The sequence below is a fragment of the Xiphophorus maculatus genome, chromosome 23 (genome assembly GCF_002775205.1).
Source record: "Xiphophorus maculatus strain JP 163 A chromosome 23, X_maculatus-5.0-male, whole genome shotgun sequence".
NCBI lineage: Eukaryota > Metazoa > Chordata > Actinopteri > Cyprinodontiformes > Poeciliidae > Xiphophorus > Xiphophorus maculatus.
The window spans coordinates 21,254,787-21,279,982 of NC_036465.1; the positions used below are offsets into that span (position 1 = coordinate 21,254,787).

At 41.4% G+C, this 25,196-nt stretch overlaps 2 protein-coding genes across 5 annotated transcripts in view; one reads left to right on the forward strand and one right to left on the reverse strand.

Moving 5' to 3' along the window:
* unc5a (unc-5 netrin receptor A) overlaps positions 1 to 16,118 on the forward strand; it is a 173,989-nt gene extending 157,871 nt beyond the window's left edge. For all 4 annotated transcript variants that reach the window (XM_023328918.1, XM_023328919.1, XM_023328920.1 and 1 more), the window contains 4 exons: positions 6,433 to 6,582; positions 8,583 to 8,747; positions 8,867 to 9,045; positions 12,712 to 16,118. In XM_023328918.1, coding sequence (XP_023184686.1) covers positions 6,433 to 6,582; positions 8,583 to 8,747; positions 8,867 to 9,045; positions 12,712 to 12,877 — 660 coding nt within the window. In that variant the 3' untranslated portion in view covers positions 12,878 to 16,118. The remainder of the gene's footprint in view (positions 1 to 6,432; positions 6,583 to 8,582; positions 8,748 to 8,866; positions 9,046 to 12,711) is intronic.
* A 1,488-nt stretch (positions 16,119 to 17,606) lies between these two features.
* The window catches only part of pdlim7 (PDZ and LIM domain 7), a 37,142-nt gene continuing 29,552 nt past the window's right edge, over positions 17,607 to 25,196 (reverse strand). Inside the window, exons 9-14 of the mRNA XM_023329075.1 lie at positions 23,415 to 23,467; positions 22,545 to 22,788; positions 21,953 to 22,133; positions 21,694 to 21,814; positions 18,799 to 18,914; positions 17,607 to 18,506 (exon numbers count right to left, since the gene is read on the reverse strand). Coding sequence (XP_023184843.1) covers positions 18,420 to 18,506; positions 18,799 to 18,914; positions 21,694 to 21,814; positions 21,953 to 22,133; positions 22,545 to 22,788; positions 23,415 to 23,467 — 802 coding nt within the window. The 3' untranslated portion in view covers positions 17,607 to 18,419. The remainder of the gene's footprint in view (positions 18,507 to 18,798; positions 18,915 to 21,693; positions 21,815 to 21,952; positions 22,134 to 22,544; positions 22,789 to 23,414; positions 23,468 to 25,196) is intronic.

A 25,196-nucleotide genomic window follows, 5' to 3' on the forward strand; every position in this document is an offset into this window, starting at 1 on the left:
ATTAATTCTACAGTGCCATGTTCAAAATTATCTGCAAAAGGACCAGAATCTGACTATTCTGTTAAAAATGATGAAAAGGAACTTTCACATGGATTTTTATGCAAAAATAATAATAATAATAATATAATCATGACTTCAAATTCCTATTCACGCATCACAATATGTTCCTAGTTGAATGTTTTCATATTTAAGGTCGTGTTTTTTTGCTTCTTGAAATCCTTTAAGACATGGTCAAACAGTAATGGTAAAATGAAAGAACATCCCTGTGGTCAATTTTTAATTGCACCCCCATAAAACTTGATACATATAAACATTTTAAAATCCTAGAGTTTAAAGGGAATTTTATTTGTTTTCATTTGTTTTACACTTGTATAATGTACATAAATGTGCACGCTGAGCTTTGGTAATGGTGATTAAAACATTAATACATATGAAAAGACAAGCTTAAAGTGGGAAAAAAGTATTTTAATCCTAGTTTTTATTCACATATTGAAAGAATAGCTCAGAATTTGTGAAGTGAGGTTCTGTTAGAAGTTATTATCTTCCCTGCAGCTAATATATGACTGTGGTTTTTAGACTTATAGGGTGTTTCTTTTTATTTTAAGTGGGATTCTGTGCAGGAGCTACCACTTGTCAGTGTCTTATCTGTTGTAGACAGGAGTCTAAACATCCTCACTTTGCAGAAAGAGACTAAAGTTCTCAATAGAGTTGATCTAGCAGAAAGTCCTGATGGAGACGGCTCCACAGCAGATTATAACAACTTTATCTTGAATGTTACTTTATTTACTTGAATGCTGCTTTATGAACCTGACACCACATTATTTTTGCATGTGCAGAAAGCCCAGCCAGAGTTAGTATCCAAAGCAAATGTAATTCAGTGAAACAAAATGAACTTTATAGCGGCTCAAGCGGATGTCCTTTATTCACTTTATGGATTGAACATGTTCTGTTATGCAACACCTGTCTCACATGGAAGATAATTAGTGACACCCTGTGGATCCACACAGTTTGCCAACCTAATAACCACAGACTTTTTGTCAGTAAGTGTCTTATGTAAATGTGGCAGCACTGCAGAAATGTATCAAATAGCTTGTGCATGGCTCAGTGGCTCTAGGATGGCAGAAATCTGCTTTTGAACTAAGTCTCCTCTGGCTAGTGTCTTAAAGAAATCAAGATTGAGATGACATGGATTAATAAAATGATTATTTTTTCTGATAGTCTGTCAGTGAAGGACAGGATCTGTGTCTTTATGGTCTTGGCTCCCCTCTTAAGCTAAGCCTGGACTGCAAAGGGCTGCTGCTGACACATTCCTCATTATTATTACTGTCCATTTTCTCCACCTTTGAATTAAATATTCGAAATCAACCAAGCTGCAGTTTCATATCTTGTTACCGATTCCCTGATTTTAGCTGTTTATGTAAACTAAGACCACTACCACTGCAGGTGGTAGTGTGTGATCGCGCACAATTCAACTTCAAGAAAAATCCCAAATTTTTCATTTTTAAATTCTTTAGTTATGTTTATATAATGCTTCAATGCACAATGAAGCGCTACAAAAGTGTAACCTGCAGAAACTCTTAACATTTAACTCTGTATCGTCCCCACATATCTAAAATGTTTGACCTTAAAAATGTGTCATTATTATCCATGCAGTGATTGTAAAATGTATATAAATTGGGTGTTTATTTGCGTGTCACACTGGTTAGATAATTGCCCGCAGATTCTTACGTGCGCTGTTTGACCTCTGGAGATTATTGTGATTTTCATTTTCACAGGCTTGTAAACTGTTTATGTGCTTCCACTATGACTTTCTATGCTACCTCTAGAGGAGCAGAGTACATCAGAGGAGGAGACATTTGCTTTCATGTGTCAGAGATGGAAAGGAAGCATGTGCAGAGTGTAATACAAACAGTTTTTTTTTATCCATCCATCAGAAAAGTTACAGCTATTCTAGCAAAAAGAAATATATATATATATACATATAGATAAGACAGAGCGACAGAGAGATGAGACAGAAGAGCACATGCGAGTAATTGGTGGCATTAAGTTAAACAAGGCAGTCAGCTTTATTACCGAGCCAAGCTGAGAAATTGTTCCTACATTATATTTCTGTGCTCCCGTGTTGCCGTTCTCTTTCATCCTCCTCTGTGATTTATCAGGCAGAAATGTGCATCTTTTCCCAAGCAAATACAGTCCCCATTTATTTCTGAGCAGACAAGTCCCTTCTATTTGTAGTTATTAATCAGAGTTGACTGTAGCGGGCACGGCCACTGGAGCTCAGACTGATAGACTCTCAGTCAGAGAGGAAAAGCCTGTCACATCCTGCTGACAAATACACAGATTTATGGAGCCCACATAGCCAGCCTACTCTCTATAAACAAATACATTTGCCTGAAAAGAGCTGCTCTGGAAATGGATAGGCCCTGCACAGGCACATTTTTAGACATGAGGGCACAGTGTTGCTATTAGTAGAGGGCTGGGTGTGAGTTTATAAGAGTATTACAGCTTCTGTGTTTCAGACAGCATGTAGCTTGAGTAATTAACTGATCAAACGCAGCTCGTAATCCCCATCAGAGCTGGTTAAGTTAATCAGTTTATTATACACAAAGCCAGTACAAGAGAAAACCACAACCAAGAGCTTGACCTTCCTGTGAGAAGAAAAAGCTGCAGCGTTGTGCAAGTCCAGCTCTTAAATTATAGGGCTTTGCTAATACTTTTGATTTGTTTAGCTTGAGTTATTTATTTATTTTTTTCCTGACAGTTGGCTGTTTTGTTTTGGGTTTTTTTTTTATTATTGCAAGAGAGAATTTGGTGCAGCCACTAACCTCTTTCTGTCAGCACCAGGCTGAGGAGATTAGCTGTACGAGTGTCTCTTGCTTCCCAGTGGAGCCCGGCCCCAGTCCATCACAGTTCCAGCTCCGGTCTATGCCAGCAGGACGGGGGGAACGGAGCGAGGAGTGGAGGAGTGGGAATGAAAAGGGTTGAAGTCATAGAAAACTTTGGCCGTGATTGCAGTAATCCTGTTATCTCTCCTGCTAAAGCTGGCCACTTTAGTGACCTGGAGACACAAATGTTAAGCTCCCTCTGTCTCTCCTGCTCTTTTCACTCCATCTTCGCTCCATCCTGCTCTCTTTAGCCAGGCTCGTTGAATGCCGGGGTGGTCTTGGCTCTGTTGGACTCTGAATTCACAGTCTTCACACACACCAAGAGCTTTTTTTTTTTTATTCCCTCAGAACAAAAGGGAGCTTCTCTCTTGAATTTCTCGCTCGTCTCATGCATCCTAATGCATCTGTTGCTCCACGTGGTTGTAGTTGAAGAGAATGCGAATGCACTCACATTCAGCTCCAAGGTGATTAATGTGTGATTTGATAAGCATATTCGAAAGCTTGCATTGTTTTTGCTCAGAAGGAGTAAATAGCGTGGTCAAAGTTAGCTTCTCATCTATTAGCCAGTTCACACTGCCATTTGTTATCAGGATAATGGGGCGTAAAGAGGGCTATTAGTCCACAACATATGTTGAAATCCTGAAAACAGATACACACGCACGCACACCCCCACAGGCCCCTAATACACATAAGCAGCATGAAGTTAGGACTGGTGCTGATCGTTTTGTACACGTTTTTAAAATCCTGTATGAAAAAGAAGCCATCTTCTCCAGGCTATGTGGAGTAGAAATAAACTAATTTATAAACGCCAACAAACTTAATGAGCATTTTTGTGCCTTTAAAAAAAAATCTGAGCTCAAACTTGAGTAACATTTTAACCCTGCACATGAATCCAAATTTTATTCAGATGGACTTTTTACCAAAAACAGGGAGCCTCAAACTAAGGGTTGCACAATATATCATCATCCAAATATTAGTGTTATTGCTGTTTGGAATGCAGTATTTGTTCAACTTTATTTCCATGTTATAAATATTGCAATGCCAATAATGTATTCAGCCCGTTGGATGAAGTCTCACACACCTGACACAATCAATCCAATTTCCAAGCAACCTGCAGCCTTACTCTTAATTATTTATTCACTGAAGTCAATTTTGTTTTAATACTTTTTTTCCTCCTGATATGATTATATAAAGCTCTCAGTGTGATGCGTCACATTTTATTTTTCACTTGACTCCAGCTACCAAAAGAAGATACAACACATATTCATTTATTATCAACACATTTTTGGATTTACAGAGTTCTGCCAGTAATCTGGCCCTCCCTTGGATTACAGTAGGAAGGGAAAATGGCAACATGTGGGTTGAGAATAGAGGAATGAATTGACCTACAGCTAAGTGGGAGGCCACACCTAAAAGGCGGAGGATGTGCGTCACGCCGGGCTGTGTGTTATTGCAGAGTCCCGTTTTGATTGTAATTCCTGCATGTCAGCGTTTTACCTGACAAACTGCTCCAATTTCGACTTAGTATTCGTTGCTGCAGTGAGATGTTGATAATAAGATAATTGGCATTCTGCGCTCTTTCTCCTGCAAGCAGACCTATGGATCGGTGCCTATAGGTCAAAACCCGATCAAAGCCCTGCAATGCTAATCTTCCCCCACCAACAAATAATCATGCTTATGAACTGTTTAAACGAATCTCTTTATAAGCCTGCATAATGTGCCTTTTGTATGTTTAAGAGACATAATAGCAGGGGGGCTTTTCAGAGGAGAAAGCACTGCCCTCTGTTATTAACTCATTAGACCTCAATGCTTTCATTCAGAGCCAATGTCTGACCTCCCCTCTCTGTGAGAATGAGCCCAGTAGCATCACAAAGGCAACGCATTCCAGCTAAATAATCGCACATTAAAATTTAAAGCAAATGATTAGGATGACTCAAAGCAAGAGGTGCAATGTACGCAGAAAGATAAGAGAGAAACTAACAATGCGTTGAGTAAACACGAATGCTCGGCTCCCCTGCTCAACCCGGAGTTGCTCATTCAGTGACGGACTTTGAGTTTAGCAGGTAGAGATTCCAACTGGATAATTAACAGATTCCTTCCCATTATAATTGGAATCAGTCTGGCTTATTCCTGAGGAAAGGGGCAGAAAATTGAATCAGTGTTGTGAGCACAGAAATTACAGCCATTCTCCTCCTTAATTAGATGTCTTTGCTGAAATCACAACCATGGGCAACCATTCTGGCATGTCGCTCTCAACATATGGCCACCGTCTACGCACGCGTCACTCGTTCTGTGCCGTCGTCTTTTAGATATGTCTTCTGTGAGACTGTGAGGCTCATTTTGGCTGGTTTCCCTCCTGCTGCCATCTTGTTCGCCAATCAGACAGATTCAAATAACACATCTTCCTTGAAAAAAACGCTGCTCACATCTCTAATTTCAGAGGACTGTTTATTTTTTATTGCTGTTTTAATCAAAGTTACTTCACTGTCTAGAAATGACGATGGATTCATGGAATCTGTTTTTAATTAGAAGAAACACAGGGGAAAAGGAAAATTGGGTATTCTGAAAATATTAGTATTTTCAGACTTTATTCCTCTTACCACAGTCTAAAAGATAATTTTATCCTTACAGTGTTAACACTGTATAAATGCAGTCAATTCATGGTGATTCTGTGAATTTATGCAAAACTAAACAAAATGGACTGGAAGCTGAAAGTCTTAGAAACTATTACATTTATATAGAATAAAATATGTACAACCTTAATTTAATAAGTAGTACCACGGCCTATGTGGGGGGAAAAAAATCTGTTTTAGGGATTCATATAGCATCCAGCTAAAATCGAATAAAATAAAATCTGAGGAAGATGTTGCGGATATTATCATGTCATTCCAGATGGTCATTTGGATGGCGACAAATGGTCCACTGAGCAAGTCCCACTGAGATTAAAATATTAAGCATGCATCTACAAATCTCTCCTGGCACAAAAACAAAAATGAAATTAAGGAGTTTCACCATGCGAGAACAATGAGCAGTTGACTAATGGCTCGATCACTTACTTAATCACAGCCCAGGTAGCCGGCCGGCTGGGGGGTGCAGCGTTTGCATGCAAACCCTGCAGCCGGAAGCCGGCCGTGCAAACTCGGCTTAAGCCTTGTGGGGGGACACAAAAGCTCAGCGGAGACACGCTGGTCCAATCTTTGGGGCCGCATACAGGAACACAATATCCCGATCCTAAGATGCTCCACATCCATGCCTCAAGCTCATGCTGTGTGTGTGTCAGGCTCTGCGTGTATCTGTACGAGTCCAAGTTTTCAATAGGCTTGATGCGATGTCCTTTTTATCTCTGCCAGCGTGTGAGTGGATAAACTCTTCTTTCCAACAGAACGGTTCTGCATGCGAGTGAGAAACAAAGTGCGAGCTGTTATGAGTTATAGATTGTTTTACACATTTCCACTGCACCTGCATGATGCTGACGGCGAATGTTACTCCCCTACCCTGCTCCCCTATCAGCTCTGATGCCTCTCTCTGCCACTTTCTCTCCCGTCAGGAGGTGATGCAGATGGAGAGGCAGCTCGGGGGTCGGCTGATTGACGAGCCCCACGTCCTGCTTTTCAAAGACAGCTACCACAACCTGCGACTTTCCATCCACGACATGCCCCAGGCGCACTGGAGGAGCAAGCTGCTAGCCGGCTACCAGGTGTGTTGGGCCAGCTACCAGGTGTGTTGGGCGGGGGTCGCTCTGGATCAGTGTGACAGGGAACAGGAAATGTAATTCTAGTGCCTGACTGAATCTGTCAAATTAGTGAATCAGCTTTTAAGTGTCAAACTCTTTCTTTATGGGCCATAACGAGATCATGAATGTGCTCATGGGCCGGTTGTGCCAGGATATATTGATGAATCCCAAACTGTTCAGATGTTAATAGATATACAGTATGTCTCTGTATACTTAAAATTAAACAATGTTGAATTTTACAATATTTGTGCGCATGTATAAATGCATTGTTACTCGGACGAAATAAGTAAAAGTAAGAAATACTGCCACCTGCAGGTGGGAGTTAGCAGTGACTTAAATCCAATGTTTTTGGCCATTTTTGCATAATTCGCAACAATGTCCGAGTTATGCATTACCGTAAAACAATGCTGGGATCTGTTGCTTTTGTGTGAATTTTTACAATCGTGGAGTCGCGAAAAACTCCACAATTTATGTAACTTGGTGTCTGGAGTCCACAGAGAGCCACATTCAAAACTACCGAAGGCCAGATTTGGCCCCCGGGCCTTCAGTTTGACATGTGTTTTAGAAGATTTCTTTACTTTTGCTTTTGAATTTGATTATTACATTATTTAGAAGCAACTTGTTACCACTAATTAATTTTAATGGTCTGTTATTCTCTGTGGAAACGTGTTTTTATTTTAGCTCAGATTTTTAATTAGACATGTTCTCAACCAACTTCTATCCAATATCCACTCAAAGCAAGGGGCTTTTTTGTGCCTATTTCTTCCTAAGCCTTTCCAAGTAGTTCAGTAATTTATTGTATTATATTGTGTGCATGTTTTAATAGTGTGTATATGTGGGCTGTGTGTGTGCGTGTGTGTGTGTGCTCGAACCCAAAGGTGCAATCTTATTGATTAAACTAGCTGCTGCTCTCAAAGGGAGCTAGGATGAAATATGGAGCAGAATGTAAATAGTTTGCAGGTTGAATTTTTTGGAAGCCCTCTCTCCTCCTCCACTGATCTCTTTACCTGCACAGCCAGCAACCTTGCAGTCCTGCGACGGCAACACAAGGGTTATTCAAAGGGGGAGGGGGGGCTAGAAAATGTTCTGGCTGTAACTATGTAAGCACTGAGCACCGGGTCCCCAAAGAGCGCACAGGCTGTGCCAAGCAAGCAGGGGCTGCAACAATGCACCCAGAGCAAAAGCTTATTTCTCTGGACTGCGCCTGTTCATTTGGAAGTGTTGTTCCCCGCTCAGCAGCACAGTCAGAAGGACCTTTGCTCTCCCTGGAGCCGCTTGAAGACGTTTGCGTGCTACACCCACCGCCCTCCGATGGTCCGACTGGGTAACAGTGCCCCCATTTGGTCGGCGCCCTGCACTGCAGGCCCACTTGACTCTCCAAGAGAGGTCTTGTTAGCAGTTGAACTCGGAGGAAAGTGGGAAGTGGGTTTTTTTTAAGCTTTCTTTTTTCCAGCATTACTACCCTGCTTCTCCTGGGTTATGCAAATGAGGCATGAATATGGAGCAACAGAAATAAAAATGTTGAAATTGTCAGTCTTGATAAATTCAGTGAAACACTGTACCGTAGCTCTATCAGAGCAGATACACTCCAAGCTGTTATGTATGCATGTGTACGTATCTGTGCCCCTTGGCATATTTCATGTTTAGCATCATTTACAGCTCTGTAGTTGCGGGAAAAGAAAAACGCTTAAAAATGGATAAAGAGGAAACCGTGAACCAGATATAGCATTTAAGCTCCAGGTTTGACACTTTCTGTAATCCTCAGCCAGCCATTTTTTAACTGCCGCTCAAGATCCTATTTGTCAGCAACTGCAAATTTAGTCCCTTTCACTCCTGTAGCCATTTTTACCTAATGATTGCAGTTTATGTCAGCGTAATTAATGATAATCTCAGCGTATTACAGGTGGGCGGCCCTGTTTCAGACACGCGGCCCTGACTGTGCCGCTGCGATGTTTTTTCCGCAGGAGATCCCGTTTTACCACATCTGGAACGGTTCCCAGCGGTACCTGCACTGCACGTTCACTCTGGAGCGGCTCAGCCTCAGCACCTGCGAGCTCACCTGCCAGCTGTGCGTGTGGCAGGTGGAGGGGGAGGGGCAGAGCTTTGCCCTCGACTTTAACATTGCCAAGGTAACAGTCAGAGCATGCAACCACTGCGATCTAGCGTTTTGATTACTCACACACAGGTTGTTTTTTGGTGCTGAGCATACAAAGGTGTGTATCTTGTGTCTTTTGGCCGCTCTTACCAGGACACGCGAGGTCTGGACTCTGAGTTCCTGTTAATGGACAGTAATGCGACGGCTCTGGCCGGGCCCAGCGCCTTTCAGATCCCGTATCTCATCAGACAGAAGATCTGTGGCAGCCTGGATGCGCCCTGTCCCAACGGAGCAGACTGGAGAATGCTAGCACAAAGACTTAAACTTGAACGGTAAATGCAAACTTTGGAATAATCTAAAATGTGATCTGATCACCGATCTGAGTGAACATGCAAAGAGTAATCTTAGACTAATACATAAAGCATATCCTCAGATATGCAGACTTCTTCTGTGGAAATGTTAGACATCAGTGTATAAAGAAGTAACCTTTAAAAGTATTCATGGCTTTTAAATTTTAAACTGTCCACCTAATGAAACATGGCTGGTGATGCTTTTCTTCATGAGTATTGATGCCAAAATTTGAAAATCCATCTGGAGTTAGTTGCAATGAAAGGTATTTCTCAATTTATAATTCAGAAAGGCTGCAGAGTCAAATGACTGCCATGCTTCTAAAATTCATATTTGTAAGAAAAAATTGTGAGACCAACTTTCCTTTTTCATTTTAGGTCACAATTATCCACTCAGTTGTACATAAAATCCAGAAAAAACATTTTTATGTGACACAATGTTGAAAATCTCAAAAGATAGGAAAACCCCAGCACTGCATTTAGAAAACAGAACCAGAGTTTCATGTTTTTTCTCTATATTTGTAAAATTCTTCACCATCAATGAACGTGAAGTGCATCCATGTTCGCTCTAAAGTTCAGGTAAACAAGGTAATGCCTTAGCAAACTAATCCTCTTTCGACTCAGCTAACATTATGGGATTAATGTGGACTTGATGGATACAGCTATCATTCCTCCAAGAAAACATGACCCCTGTCTTCCCTTTTCCCTCAGAAACAGGTAAGCAGCTTAAAGTCTGCCGCTAAACTTCTGGCTGCGACATCCTGCTTAACAGCTGTAATTGGAAAGGCTGCAAGCTAGCTGCCCATCAGCGACCGAAAAGAAAAAAAGAGAGATGGAATAGTTTTGGATCTGTGCCGACCTCAGTCCAATTTGCTCTCCCAGTTACTGTACTTTATCACCCAAGCATCTGTAACAGAGTGAGGCCAGACATTGATCCCCTATCCGCCAATTTAATTTCTGCCTCGTAATGAAATCAAATAGGAGCACCTAATTTGTCCAATCAACTTTATTTACCCCAATTAATTCCAGCCTGGAATTGATGCACTGCAGGTTTAATTAGCGACATTCTGCTCAACATAATCAATTCTCATCTAGGTCTAAGAAAGAAACAACTTCTTTGTTGTTTGATCTGTCCTTAACAACATGTTTTCCTGAAAAGGCAGCAGCTGCTTGGCATTCTGTCACGCTGTATTTCTGTGTTTGTCTCTGACTGCGTAAAGCGTTCAGACCAAGCGGAACAGGACCGATCAATAAAACTTAAAATGCCAAGAACCTTTTATTTGATCTTTCTCTCCCAAGACTGAGCTAACGTCTGTGTCTGAGCTGCAGAAGATAAGCCAGGGTTTCACACAGCGAGGTGAATAAGCACGGCTGACTCGTTGGACGCCAGGCTGTTTTTTTTTCTTTTTAAATCTGGTTAATGACACAGAAGCTCATCTCCAGATATTTTTTGACCAACACTTGTCTTTGTTGCTTCTGGGAAGTCGCTTGCGCTATAAAATCCAGCTGGCTCGAAATGACACAGTGTTGTCGGCACTGCATGTACAGCCAAAGCAGTCACATGTTAGTAGCCGTCAACGAAATGCTCCAGCAGGCAGACAGCAGACGTGAGGAAACAACAGACTCTCTGGCTTTTCTAAAACACGTCTCATTGTCTGTCTCTTCCCTTCCAAAAAAGCACTCCAGAGTTTGTTCTGCTCTTTTAATGTCATACCTGAAGACCCTGGACATTTGGAGAACAGAAAAAGGCTTTTAAATCAAACAAGCATCTTCAGCTACTGCGGGGATCAGGTCCCGCACGACATCAAAACTGCAGCCGGCCGGGGCCACCGCTTTGTTGTCATTGATTGGGTTTGATCGAGGAAGGTGCCGCGCCTACGATGGAAAAGGTCACATCCGACTTAACTGTCAAAAGTTCATATAGGATTTGCCGTATGAGATTCGGGGCCAATTGTAGCATCAAATATAAAGCAATAAAGGCTACGCAGTTAACACACGTGGACAAATTCACTATTGTTAAAGTTGTTTAAAAATAAAGTCTTAAAACGAGTTCTTCTTTCGTGGAAGAGTAACAACATAAAACTCAAAACGTAAGGAGGAAAGCAATCTTTTTTTTTTTTTTCATCCATCCAGGGGGTCTTTTTGTGGGCTCTAGAGTCCCTTTTTACATAGTAGGCTGACAGGGAAGGGGGAAGGAGAGGAGGGAAGACATGCGGTAAATGTCGCCGGGTCCGGGAGTCGAACCCACAACAGCCGTGTCGAGGACTCGAGGCCTCAAAATGTGGGTCGCGCTATCCACTACGCCACCACGGCAATCCCAGGAAAGCAATCTTTAATGTGCGTACATTTATTCAGTCAAGAAGAAAAATCCTAATTTGGGTGACACTATTGTTGATACTCTTGCTGTCAAAACTCTGCAGAACCCTCTTCTGCCATTTTTATCCTAATGTGACTTCTCAGACTAGAAGTACAATCCCTCTCTCTCATTTAGAGCCCTGGGTTTTCTCTTTTATTCAACTCACATCACAGGATTTATTGGGCCTGTGGACTGAAATGGAAGACGGCTGATTTTATGTCTGATGACTAGCAGTGTGTTGATTGGGCCATATAGTTTGGATCAATCTCAAAGCTGAAAGACCCGATGGCCCGCAAGAATTTGATTTAAAAGCACATGGGGACATTTTACAGCACAATCAAGTAACTATTTTACCTTCAGCTGTTATGAAAATGCTGTATATATCAAATCGCCACCTTACTAAAATAATGGCATAGGTCGTCTTAATGACTTAAACCATTATTTTGGGAAGGTGACAAAAATATTACCTTAAAGAAATCTGACTTCACAAATGGCTTTTGTGTCTTTAAGAAGTTTCTTCTCTTTCTGACAATGCCTTTCCATTATGGTGCTTACTACCGTGTTTAGGAGCGTTGGGTTGAGATGTAGTTTGTACGATTAGCTCAGCAGGTGTTCAGTTCCACCAGGTGTTTGCCAACTGCTGCTGCCACTAGTCTGATGGAGCTGTGTGGGGAGGGGTGGAAACTCAGCAAAGGGACTCAAGCTCCAAAGAGGAGAGGTGATTTGTGAGTGAATGGCTGCCACATCATCTAAAGCTATGAAAAAGTCAATTTGACATACGAAAATTGGCGTTGTAGTTTAGTTAGCATTCTCTGTGTTTGTAGTTTTTATCTGTGAAAGATGCTATATGACTGAAAAGTACTTGGATTACTATGTTGAGGTTTTATTCATTTTAAAAGAGGGTCATGAGGGCCAAAAATTGTGCCAATGGGGATTCTATTTAAAATAACAATAATTTTGTGCTGACTGAATAAATGTACTCAAAGAAAAGGTTGGGCTTTTCAAAACCATTTCAGTTTGAGATACAACATTGAAGGCCAACACATTGGTCCACATTTGCTAGTTTGGATTTGGTTTCAGCTTCAAGAGGCAGAACTGGTTGGGATGTAGTGCTGTGATGCAGAACAAAAGCTGACATTGACAGAGCTACAAAAACCGCAGCAGCGCCACAAAATATCAGCTGAAAAGGTTTTTTTTTCTCTCTCTCTCTACGACTTCTCTAAAGGAGAGAAAATGCAAAGCTGCCTTTTCTGATCTCTCATTATCTTCTGCCTCTCGTCTCCTTTGCTCCGCAGACACATGAGTTTCTTTGCATCCAAAGCGAGCCCGACCTCTGTGATCCTGGACCTGTGGGAGGCGCAGCACTTCCACAGCGGCAACATCAACCAGCTGGCTACGGTCATGGCTGACATCGGCAAACAGGAGGCCATGATTTTCCTAGTCTCTGACGGCGAATGCTAACCCAGAAACGGAGAGAGAAGAGAGGGAGGAAGAGGGAGAGACACTGGTGCAGAACACAGCAACATGCAGACATAACACTAAGAGCAGCAGGAAACAAAGAGCTGCGCTGTCCCAATGTGTCTCTTCTTTATTTTTAGGAGATAGTGAAAAGTTTATCTAGGATCGTGTCCTTTTACTCACACCCCAAACAGTAAGGAACATCTTTAAACGACAGATTTCATTAGGGTGAAGGCTGAGTCGTGCATTTCCATCAGAAAGTTTTACGATATTTTAAACATAATATCACTTTCACTTTTTGTTCCGCGAGCTAAGAAGGAGCAATATGCAAATGCAAGGTTCTAACTTACAGCTGATGTTGCAAATTCCTCTCAATCTTTTATGAACTCGGTTTGAAAAACCTGCTTTACACCCGGAATAAGAAGGAGGCCGTCAGTCAGTTCAGGTGAAATATGCAATTGGCAGGTGACCATGACATTATCTCAGACACATTGTCCTGCGTGTAAACGACCACAATGGCGCGTAGCACCGCCTGCACGTTGCAGGTTTAAAAGCAGATTGTATGCCCCAGAAGTCCCGTCTCATCACGGTCTGTGCTTCTTTTTTTTTTTTTTTTGTTAGTCCAGCCGGTATCACTACTGTGAATGTAACATCTTGACATCTTGATTCAGCAAGACGCTTCGCAGCTTTTTCTGCTTCGAAATCAATACGTGTGTGTGGTTGGAACCTTTCTTCTTTAGGAGAGGAGTCGGTTATAGTGCATCTCCACCCTGAGAATGAAATCCTTTGATTTTGTTTCATCTTGTGCAGTATATTACTCTGATCATTCATCATGTGAAGTTTTTTTTTTCTTTGCTTTTGTGCGTTTTAGATTTCTCAGCTAATGAAGGAGCCATAGCGCTAAAAGGCGTTCTCGCTGCATTCATGCGAACAGCGAATGTCGTCAAAAGTGACATGTTTCACCTCCTTGATTACGTTCATTCTCCAGCACGCGAACATGGCCAAAAAAAGGGTTATTAAACTACATGAATAATGTAGCACACTTTGCCACCGAAAATCTGAAAACAAATTCTTCAAAATTGTCACAAGATTAGTCACGTTGAAAGGATAATTGTGCAGCTTTGTTTATGTTATTTATAAAGCAATTTTAGTGGGAATTCAATATTTTGCCCGCGTGGCAAACGGCATTTCCACATCAGAGACGAGCCGTCTCGCAGTCGAAAACGGCTCATTCACAAAGTCTTTTTGTTTGTCCAAAGCAACGCTGGAAAGTGTGTGTTTTCTCTCTCTCTCTTTTTTTTCTTACTTATTTAGCATTAATTTCCACAGTAATTTCTTAGTAATGGATGTGTCATGTCAGGCACCATAAACAGAGCTTGATAAAAACCCCACAGGTTCAGCAGTGCACTTCACAGACGGTGTGAGCAATCCCAAACTAGCCATAGTTCTGTCTGCCTCAGGGTTGCATGTGAAGCTGTCTGTTTAAAGCTGGAAGGAAAGGCCCTTTCTCCATCCCACCATCCATGTCTCAACCTTTAAACTTCAATGGATTCCTTTACGATTGTCAGATATCTGGAATGTACCTTTACGTTTTTCTTTTCAATGGTGGAAAAGCGCCTGTTTTCTTTCACCGGGTTTAAAAGTTATGATTCCCATGGCAACTCGGATCTTTCCACCCCTTTATAAACACTTTCAACCCCTTTTTATATGAAGATGCCATAAAAATCCAATGTTACCTTTTTAAAACCCTTGGATTAATCCTTCAAAGAAAAAAAAAAAGAGATGATTACGTCCAATCATCGCCACATTGTAATATGTAAATAGTTTTTCTATACCAGCCATGTGCTGTCACTTTGCATACTGTATATCAGCAGAGTTGGTAACCAAAGTTTTAGGAATATCATTTGAGTCCACCACATCCTCATATCGTATCCATCACAGCCGTTTTGACACCGTTTGTACTTGCAGAATCAGTCAGTTACCATCATTTAGGTTTTTTCTTTTCCTTCTGAAAGTCGATGCATAATTTGATCACTTTGTAAACAAATGTAAATTATATTTTAATATGAAGCCAAAAAAAAGAAAAGAAAAAAAGATGAACGCAACACTTAACTGGCGCAACATTTGTCAAGTCTAAACCGTGACGTGTTTGCCTATATCCTGTTCTTTGGCGATCTAGCAGTGATTTGCAGTGTTAAGGGTTTAGAGGCCGTTTTCGCAGGAAGTTTCTGTTCGCTCTCATCCTGGGTCATTTATTTCCACCACTTGGAAAGCATTTAAACACAAAGGTGGAAGCAGTCGCCAGCGCTCGGTGAGTCAGCGAGGACATCAGTCCTCGGACTCTGCTGACGCAGCATGTTCGGGGGATGAGCCACGGCAGTTGTACAGTCAGACTGTAGCTCGGGAAGTTTTAGCACCCTTGTCAATGTCTTGGATGTGTTGCCTAAGCACATTTTCAGTAATGTTGCACAGCATCTATCTTCACATCTGAGTCACGCAGCACACCTGCAGTTACTGTGCGATGAACACCGGCTATTTCATGATAAAATCTCAGACTGATAGTTCTGCGGAAGACTCGTGTCTGTAACACAAATGCTTTGTTGGAGGGTTTATGCTGTCAATTCACCCTGTGATACATCTCAGCACTGTATTCTTTGTCACTCATTACTATTCGGTGTGGAGGACGTGCACATATTTAAGTATGTGTGTGTTGTGTATGTATGTGGGTGTGTGTGCGTGTGTGTGTGTGTGTGTGTGTGTGTGTGCAGACCTCCCTGTCACTGACTGAACTGTTTTCTTTTTTGAACTAAGAACAATAGACTTCTGTACTTGTGAAGGGTTTTCTATTTAGTTCCTTGGTTCAATGTCCCTTGCCTTTCTGCAAGTCAAAAATGCTGTATTTATTACATGCCACAGCGCTTATGCAATTGTATAATCCTTCTATTGTTTTCTTTGTTTGGAGTTTTTCTTTTTTTTTAAAAAAAAAAAAAAAACCTTTTGTGTTCCTTATCGTCAATGTAAACTGTTGTCAAAACTTTTGTGGCAGTGGAAAAACTTCTGCTAAGGGAGATGTTCTGTACTTTTGGACAATGTTATGGATTTGTGGGTAGAATTTTGGAAATTCGTTTCTAAGTGCTTTCAAGTATTTACTTGGCCTTATGTATATATATCTATCTATGACATTTCAAAAACCTATGTATAGTAATTCAATCGGAAATTGTTGTAAATAAATTATATATTGTTACATTAAGGACTGGATTATTTACATTAAAATGGATAATAAAAAAAAGATAATGTGTTCAGGTCCTCTTAAAACAACTATTAAGACTTTCATTATGTTATATTTTGTTTAATTTCTCTGTGTGATCCAATTCCAGCAAAAAATATTCAGTTGCAGTTAAAGCAGAAACAGTAGGACACAACAAATCCATGTTCACCCACAACAGCAATTTCTACAAAGACAGCAGCAGTTTCTACTTGCAAAAAATTAAATTATATTATTCATAGACAGTCAACATATTCATCTAAGATTTTTTAAAGAATAATTCATTTTCATCAGGTCATTTGTCTCAATCTCAAAACAAAAATCAGACCAAGTGGAAAAATAATCCCACACTCTTTTTTTTTACATTTTAATGATGGGTTGAAATTAGTGACATTTAAGCTGAAAAGTTCAGCCAATAAAAAAAAACACCTCAGCACTGTGTTGATCTGATGGTTTAACTTCGCTATCATATCTAAAACAATAGCTTGGTGCAGAAGCAGTAAAACTGGGAAGTTTTACTGCAGCAAAGCAAACGATGCAAAGCTCACATAGATGATTACTAGACTTCATTCTAGACACATAAACGGTGTTATATTTTGGAGAAAGAAAAAAAAAGTTACTTTCGCGAAAAGAACATTGCGCAACAAATGTGCAAGGTCAGCACAAAATTTCCACTTCAGAACAGACCGTCTCCACCACAGCGGTCCACGGAGTTTAAACTCAGTTCACATTGCAGAGACGCGGCGCGGTTCTATGACTTAGTGATTCTATTTGTTATTTTGGATGTTTCAGCTATTTATCGTTTAGAAAATCTCTCGGTTTAAGTAACCAACTTCAAAGGGCCCTCAACATTTTCTGCCTCCCACATTTTGTACTTTTCCATTCTATGATTATTTTGCACAATAAACGTCACCAGGCAACAATTGATGAGAGCCAGAGGTCAAATCACATCTCCCATACACACTTGCCACCCATTTTGACAAATAAGATTTAAAAACTGCTCCGATAATCCGCAGAGAATGTGGTTAATCATCCAGCAGGAGGTTACTCACATTCATAATCTCAGTAGTTCTGATTCAAACAGGGATCAGATCTATGGTCAAGGTTAATATGGTGCAACATTTTTAGAATGTAATGCAGGATTATAATTATCTTCAATATTCATCAAAATACCAAACAGAGAAATAAACTGACTCACAAGACAACAATAAATGTATTCAAAATAGTTTGTATGAAATGGAAGCAGGCAGAGATGATTTGGTTGAAAAATAAACCCAGATATTTTATGCTGAACAATAAATACTGAAGCAACCCACTGTTGGAGATTTAAAGATAATTATCCATCAAGGCCATGTGACAGAAACAAATGTCTGAACAGAAAAATGTTTTTTTAACTCATGAAGACCTACTAAAACAGTTTGGGTTTAACATTTTAGTAAAAACACAACAAAAAGAAGCACCTCAGTCTTTTCCGTGGGTTAAGTAAATAGTTTTATTTGAAAATGTAAGCTATAAACACACACAGCCCAGATCTGAAGCAGTTTAAATACACGGTACGGAGCTACAGCAATGAGGTGTCATGGTATTATGTCACAATGAAAAATTTGAGTTTGATTCCGTTTTTGGCTTGGAAATGAGAAAAGAGGAATTTCTTTACATTATGGAGGATTTCCATAAAACACATCTGTGATATTTTAAAATGTGACCAATTAAGGATTTCCCCATCAAACATTCTCAACTACGGGCTCCGACTTGTCAGCACTGAGGTGGAACCTGCACCACTCCACGCTTCTTGGAAGGGCTGGTGGTTCTGTCCAATCAGGCAGAAAGCAGCAGCCCCCCTTTGCTGCCTGACTGCTTCCCATCACATTAAAGGGCACTGCAGGTGTGCGATTACTACAGGCTCACTGACTCCTTTAAACCACCGATGTCACTACAGAGAGTTTGAGGATGATTGCAATGAATCTCGATAAAAAACAAGAGCGACCTTTTCCATTTTTAGATAAAAATCAAGTAGCCACGGAGTTGAAATAATTCTTTGCTTACTTCCAGTTTTGCAGTGCAGCTTTTGTCTTTGCAGGCAGTGAGGTGGACTGTATGTGAAGCTGGCGTTGAGCTCGGCGTATAAAAACAAAGTCTGCGGGATAGAAAAGAAGCTTGCGCTCAACTCCGTGTGTGTGGCTGGCAAAGACAGGATGTGGATTTTGTCAGAGGGCGGGGTGGGATAAAGAGGAGGTGGTGGGAGATGCGTTGCTTCCTCTGAAGGTGTAGTCGGCTCTCTTACACCGGAGCAAAAGCGTGGCCTTTGCACAGGGGCTTATCCTTTTTCGAGTAGAACGTCTTCCCCTCCAGGTTGATTTGGCAGAGCTTTACAGATGAAAGAAGACAGACAGAGAGACGGATTGAGAAACCAGGGCAGGGGAGACACACTTCACCAATGCACAGTTTTCAACAGGGCAGAGATTGTAGATATTATTTACTCGACTCGGGAGTTTTCCTCACAGAAATGAGCGGGAGACGGAGATCGCGAGACAGACAGCAGGTGACGAGTTAAAGGACAGAAACCGAGGGAAGAGGCAGATTGTTCAGGTGCGGTTGGACGGGGACAGAAGGGAGATATGGGCCGAAGAGAGAACCCGAATCAATCAAAATGACTTACAGCACAGACGAAGCACGTGTCATGCCAGCTGTAGCCCAAGGCCTCCAGAAAGCGATCGCCGGCATCAATCTTGAAGTCACAGCCATGGCATTTGGTACCGAACATCTTTTCGTAGTCTGGAGAGACGGGAAGAAAAAAAACATGAAAGAATGAGAGAGAAAAAAATGAACTGCTCTCATCTATGAGATCAGATCAGGACATCTCCATGACCTCCTCTCTTACATCACTTCACCTTAAAGGGAAGTTCAGAAACATGGATTGTAAAAGCCTTTATGTTTAATAAAACCAGAGGTCTCGACTGTTTACGACGATATCTCCCATCAAACAGCCACTTAAAGGAATTGAACCGCGGCGGGAACAACGCCGGCTCCTCTCCTCATTGGCTGCTGGACGACATGGAAGTTTTGTGGCATTTTGTGCAGCAGTCGGGGGTTTTTGCACAGTTTAAGGAAGGATTAGGATGGAGGGAGGAGGGTGGAAGTATTACTCTGGATACTTGACCGGTCTTTGCTGGTCTCTTTCATCACAAGGACTCTGGGGGAAGTGTAGGGTTATAATGCTGCTTCTCAGGAATGAGTGGCTGAGAGCTGCTCAATCCCTGCAAGATGCTGAGGCAGCAGAATGTTTATCAGAGCTAAAGGCGCTATTCAGAATATGAGCACTTGGCTTTCTGGCTTCTGCTCTGATAAAGCAGTCGTGCAACGTCAGGAGCGTCAGCGGTGAGCAAGGAGCCCGCCGCCCCGCTAAATCATTTATGGCATAATGGAAGCGTACACACCATTCATAAAAGCCAACAGAGAAAAATGCATGGTAAACTGGAGCTAAATAGATTACAGCAGATGAAAACATCACACTTTGTGATTGACTGCTATGCGCCGCCTAATTCACGACACAAAAGCTCGGAGCGATGCTGCACCCGCGCTTTACAAAACTCTCTGACAAATGGCCTGATAAAGGGAGGAGAAAAACCATCTTAGAGAAGAAACTGGAGAAAGGAAGGGATGCGCTGCGGTGAGTTTCTGTTACAAAGGAGGCAGTTTTTAAGAAAAACAAACAGTGAGAACAAACAGTGGCTGCGTTTCTTCTGTACTGTGGCCTGAACTGCTTCCTCCATCTGAAGGGAAAAGATCAAACATCCATCACAAAGTCAACGCTGTGTGATGGCGTGTCAGCCCTCCTCACTTCACCCGTGGATTTCTCACCAGTAAGCATTTATAATAAATATGTAGCACCGGATCCGGGCGTGAAGTTACACGGGTTGAGATGTTTCTCAGTTGGCAGTGGAACTAATCAATCTGTGCATGCAGATTTTCAGCACTTTTTTTTTTTTTTTGCCAAAGCTTTGTATTATGTCGCTGTAAAATGGAGTCTGACTTTATCTTTGATTTGAAAATAAGCTTCCTGTTACAATTTTTTCCTTTCTGAATGTCAGTGTCTGTTCAGCTTATCCTTCCACCCCCAACAGATCCACCAAAACCCACATGCAGTGCTTTGAAAAAGTATTTATACCCTTTGAACTATTGCACATTTTGCCATGTTAGAAAGATGAGAAAACATTTGCATCCCACGTATGTTTGTTCATTCTACTGAGAAAAAAAACAAAAAAACACTCGAAGCTTAGTCACACCGGATGACGATCATCACTAATCAAATCCTGCTGTAGATCCTCAAAAGGTTTTCAATCTGAACTTTGACTGGGCCATTTTAACACACAAATAGGCTTTTATGTAAACCATTCCATTGCAACTGTGGCTAAAAGTCGAAAACCCATTTAGCACGTCCTAACAGAAGTTTTAGATGCCAATCAAAAAAACATGAAGCCTTCTGCCAGAGAAGATAAACACCCCATAACATAAACTAGAGTTTTACGTGTGACATACCTTCAGCTAGGTGTTGGAAGCAACATTAAAGGAGCAACATGTGGCTGCAGAAAGCAACTGGACGTCACATCAGAGCAGAAGACTCTACAGTCCTACAAAAGTCCTACAAAAATGGAGCCAGAACGGAAAGTAAACTTTCCTCGGAGCCCTTCAGCGGTGATCGAGCAGAGCTGAGGCAGAGCAGCTGCAGCCAGACTGTGCTGATTTGCATATCCACACGTTAAATGAGGTAACGCTGGAGAGTCATTCAACATCTGAGCCATTTTAAGTCATAAAGGATCATTTTTGTAAAAAAAAAAAAAAACACAACTTTGATAAATGGAGACCCGCTAAATAACCCCAACATTTGAGTACAAACATATTTAAACATGCCATTAACCAAGCATTCCCGTTGCAACATTCCTAAAAGGATTTCACATTTTTTATATCCGTGATAGAAGCATTAACATTTTATTTTCTCACCCTATTTTGTGGAGATGGTTACATTGCATATTAAGAGAGGACATGCATCATAGGGATCACTTTACCGAGGCGTGAAAGCAGCAGATGTAGCTGTGCTTCTATTGACCATATAATCGCACAAATTGGAATTACAGAAAGTAAATCTGCAAAATTGGAAACACCGATTTAGAAAAAAAACTCTCATTTATTGCTAAAAAGTTTTTGCGCTAAGGTGAGACTTTTTCCGCTGTCTCAAAATCAGTGTGATCAACAACCGAGTGTTATTACTGGTGGAAATAACAGTCTGTTAGGAGGATGATGGCGTGGCATGTTTTTTAATTATTTGTTGCGGGAAAAACGTATTCACATGTGATTTTAATTGCCTTTCTTATTTAGTTGCGAAATTGTGCTTCTTCGACATTAGCAGAATATTGACAAAGCTTTGCGCACATTTGCAATAGAAGCCCAGGTAGTGAGTGTGAAGATGTTTGTGTGTGTGTCAGATGGACTGCTGTTGTTGCCACAGCTGGACACTGAACCCGGGGAGTGAACTGTGTGCTGTCCGGTGTCTCACCTCTCTCACAGTAAGGCTCGCCCTCCTCCATGTAGAAGGCCTGGTTCCTGATGGGATTCTTACAGGCTGCACACTTGAAACACTGAACGTGGTAGGTCATCTTCAGGGCGTGCATGATTTCCTGCAAGCGGATGAAAGATTTGCATCAAGCCAGCCGTGGGGAACATAATCTCCTCGCAGAGCAACAACTATATCATTTTTCACATTCGATACACCTCCCGTGTATTAACAGATTTCGAGCGGATTTTTCTGGCTTTACCCCTGTTATTATCTTCTTGCACTTGGCACAGTTGGGTGCGTAGCGGTTATCGTGGCACTTTGTGCAGTAGACGGAGCCCCTTTCCTCAAAGAAGCCGCCCTCCTCCAGGACCGCCTTACACTGGGAGCATGTGAACTCCTCAGGGTGCCAGGAACGCCCCAATGCCACCAGGTACCGACCCCTGGAAAACATTCACGTCACATCAGAGTTCACTCTAGAATCCACTGCAAAACAGAGATGCACTAACAATAGCAGCCAGCAAAAGCCTAGTGATCTCTGTAAACACAAACTAGGCATGTTTTCAGCTCTCCTAAGCGCTCTGTGTCTTTGCATGTTAAAGAACAGCTCCTCTGTTTGCTTGCAGAATAAGAACTAAGGTCTCTCACAGAGATGACAGGATAATCCTTGTCCTCTGTGATAAAAGATGTCTCCAGACGCTGTGAATTATGCTGACGGCCTTAATTTGCAGCAGACACGCAGCCTGCCGTTGTGCATATTAACCACCTTAAATTATTCATCATCTCAAACAGGACTCTGGAAGGAGCAAACAGCGACATTATTCCAGGACGCAGATGCTGTGGGACGGAGTTACCTGATGATTTTGTTGCAGGCGCCACACACCGGGGTCCTCCCGCTGTCTTCGGGCGCCTGCTGCGCTGCCTGAAGGATGGAGCTGCGGTTCTGCATGGGCGTCGGCTGGACTGGCTGCTGGTGCTGGGTCACCACGGTACTGGTTTTGTCCGGCCGGTATCGATCAGCAAATTTCGGGTCTGTGACCCACGGCGGTCTGCAGGAGGGACCAGAAGTTCCCGCCGCCGCCGCTGCCGTTTTTGAACCTGGGGTTGGACATACAAGCAATTTTAGCTAGGGATGGGCATTTATCGCTTATCATTTATGGTGATAAACTTCTCGTCATGATAAGATTTGATTTATCATTATGATAAATTCTATTTAATGACGTTTAAAAAAAAAACTGTATTACTGGGATTGTTATTTTTACCATTTCCTCCCCTGTTTGATCAATGAGAGAATCAATAAATATAAATACATTTGAAAATGTGATTAAATGCAGTTACTGTGAGCAGTTTAATGATAAAAATCGCACGTCTTTATGTGACTGGTGTCTTCAAAAAGCAAATGGGAATGTTTTTCAAAAGCAGTATTTGTGTTTGTGCGGCTACAATTGTTGTGACACACAGTACCAGCTACCTGAAAAAAAGACATAATAAGTAGTTCTTATTGCCACTTTTATCGTTACAGCAATATTGCCACAGAAAATTGTGACAAAACTTTAAAGTCCAAATCGCCCAAACCTACTTTTAGCTTTTATAAAGCACTCTCTTTTCAAGCGGCAGTCGACTCATGAGCACCTATTAACACTTAAGAATAATAATCTATTAGCGTAACCTCCCCCAGATGCTGCTGGGGTTCGCTTTATGCATCAGTGGGAGCAGAAACTCACCATCTGGTTTATCTGCGGCTTGGGTCTTGGCAGAGGAAGGAGTTGGCTCGAGGCTGCGGAGAGAAAATGACTAATTAGGAAAAAATACAACGCACTATGCTCAGTAACCAAGACACCTTCTGATTGAAAGTCATGTCAGAATATCAGCATTCATGTCCATCTGTATTGGCTCCTGCATGGTGGAGTTGGAGCACCAGTCTCCATAAGGAGAGCTGGAAATCACTGGTTTACATCAAAGCATCACTGAACAATTGATTTATTTCTGTAAGAATTCAAAAAGTGGAAAATCTTGTATAGATTCATGACAAACGGAGTGACTGAGTGGCTTACAGCTGGTAAAAAGCTGAAATACAGGTTCTCAATTAGAATATTAAACAAGACGGCTAAAAAATATATTTTTTTAATAGAGAAATATCAGCTCAGTTATGCCCAGGAATATAAATATGTCCAGGTATATAAAATATATATGTATATAATCTCAATGCTTGGCTGGAGTTGTTTTTGCACAAACTACTGTATCAATGTAGCATAGCATGGAGAGAATCAGCTTGTGACTCTGCCAACCTGAGACAGGCCCCTTTTACCTTTGACCTTTTACATCAACTGGTCTGGGTCTGGTGTTTCTCTTGACAACTCTTCAAAATAAGGTGACAGGAATTAAACTTTTCAATCCAAAGAAGCATTTTTACTCTTGCTCCTACTAAACACAGTGTCTAGATCAGTAAAACTGACTGTGCTTGACTTCACAATCCTCTCAAGGCTGTGATATCACTTTTGCTTGCACATCTTTTTCTATACTTTGTCCTTCTAGCCAACTTTTCTTTTATATGCTTGAACAACCAGCTGCTTTTACAATGACTTTAAGTGATTTACCCTTCATGTGAGGGAAGGTCAGCTGTGCACAAAAGCCAGATTTATCTACTGAAATTAAATTGTGCAATCTTATTTTTCGGAGAAAAATCTCATTAAGTCATAGTAATCTAATTTAAATGCTTAAAATACAACAAATAAACACGTGTCTTACTTTTTGAACTGAAATACTGAGATTAACGTTTCGATAATATTCCAGTTCATGGAGATGAATCTGCACATGAAGTTTAAAGCTGACGAAAACACACCACATTAGAGGTTTCTCCAGTAGTGATGAAATAAAGTGAGAGGCTTACGTTTAGTCGTCGTGTCTGCAGAACACTTTTCATGATTATCCAAAGCTTTTGAGAGGCAGAATCGCATCATTTAATGTGCTTCAAAAACCAAGGCTGCCCAGCAGATGTACATTCAGTAAACACTTCCGACTCGAGTTAATAAGAGATATTCAAAAGCTTCTACTCAAATGAGGGTAATAAGCAGCCCCGTAAAAATCAGCTGAGAGTTTGACATCGTTCACAGGCAGAAGCGCTGAAACGTATCCTTGGCAGATCTGGATGCAGAGGAGCTCGTTTCAAGCCTGCATGTGAAGGAGCGCTGAAATAAAGAGCTTCCCTCATTTCAAAGTTCTGTTACCCGCAGCAAGTGCAACTATATTTCCGACAATCTTCAAACCACGACTGAAAGAAAAAAACAACTTCTGAGCCAACACACTGAGCTCTGGAGAGGTTTTATTGTGAGAAAGGAGAAGGGGGAAAATGTCACCCTGCCTTAGGCGTCACTCATGTTTACATCATCAACTGTGCCATCCACCATCCACTAATGAAACATCATGAAATTGTTTCTCATTAGATAAGAGAAAGCTGTGAACTCAATCACCCTCCATCAAACTCATCCTGTAGCATATCAATCCAT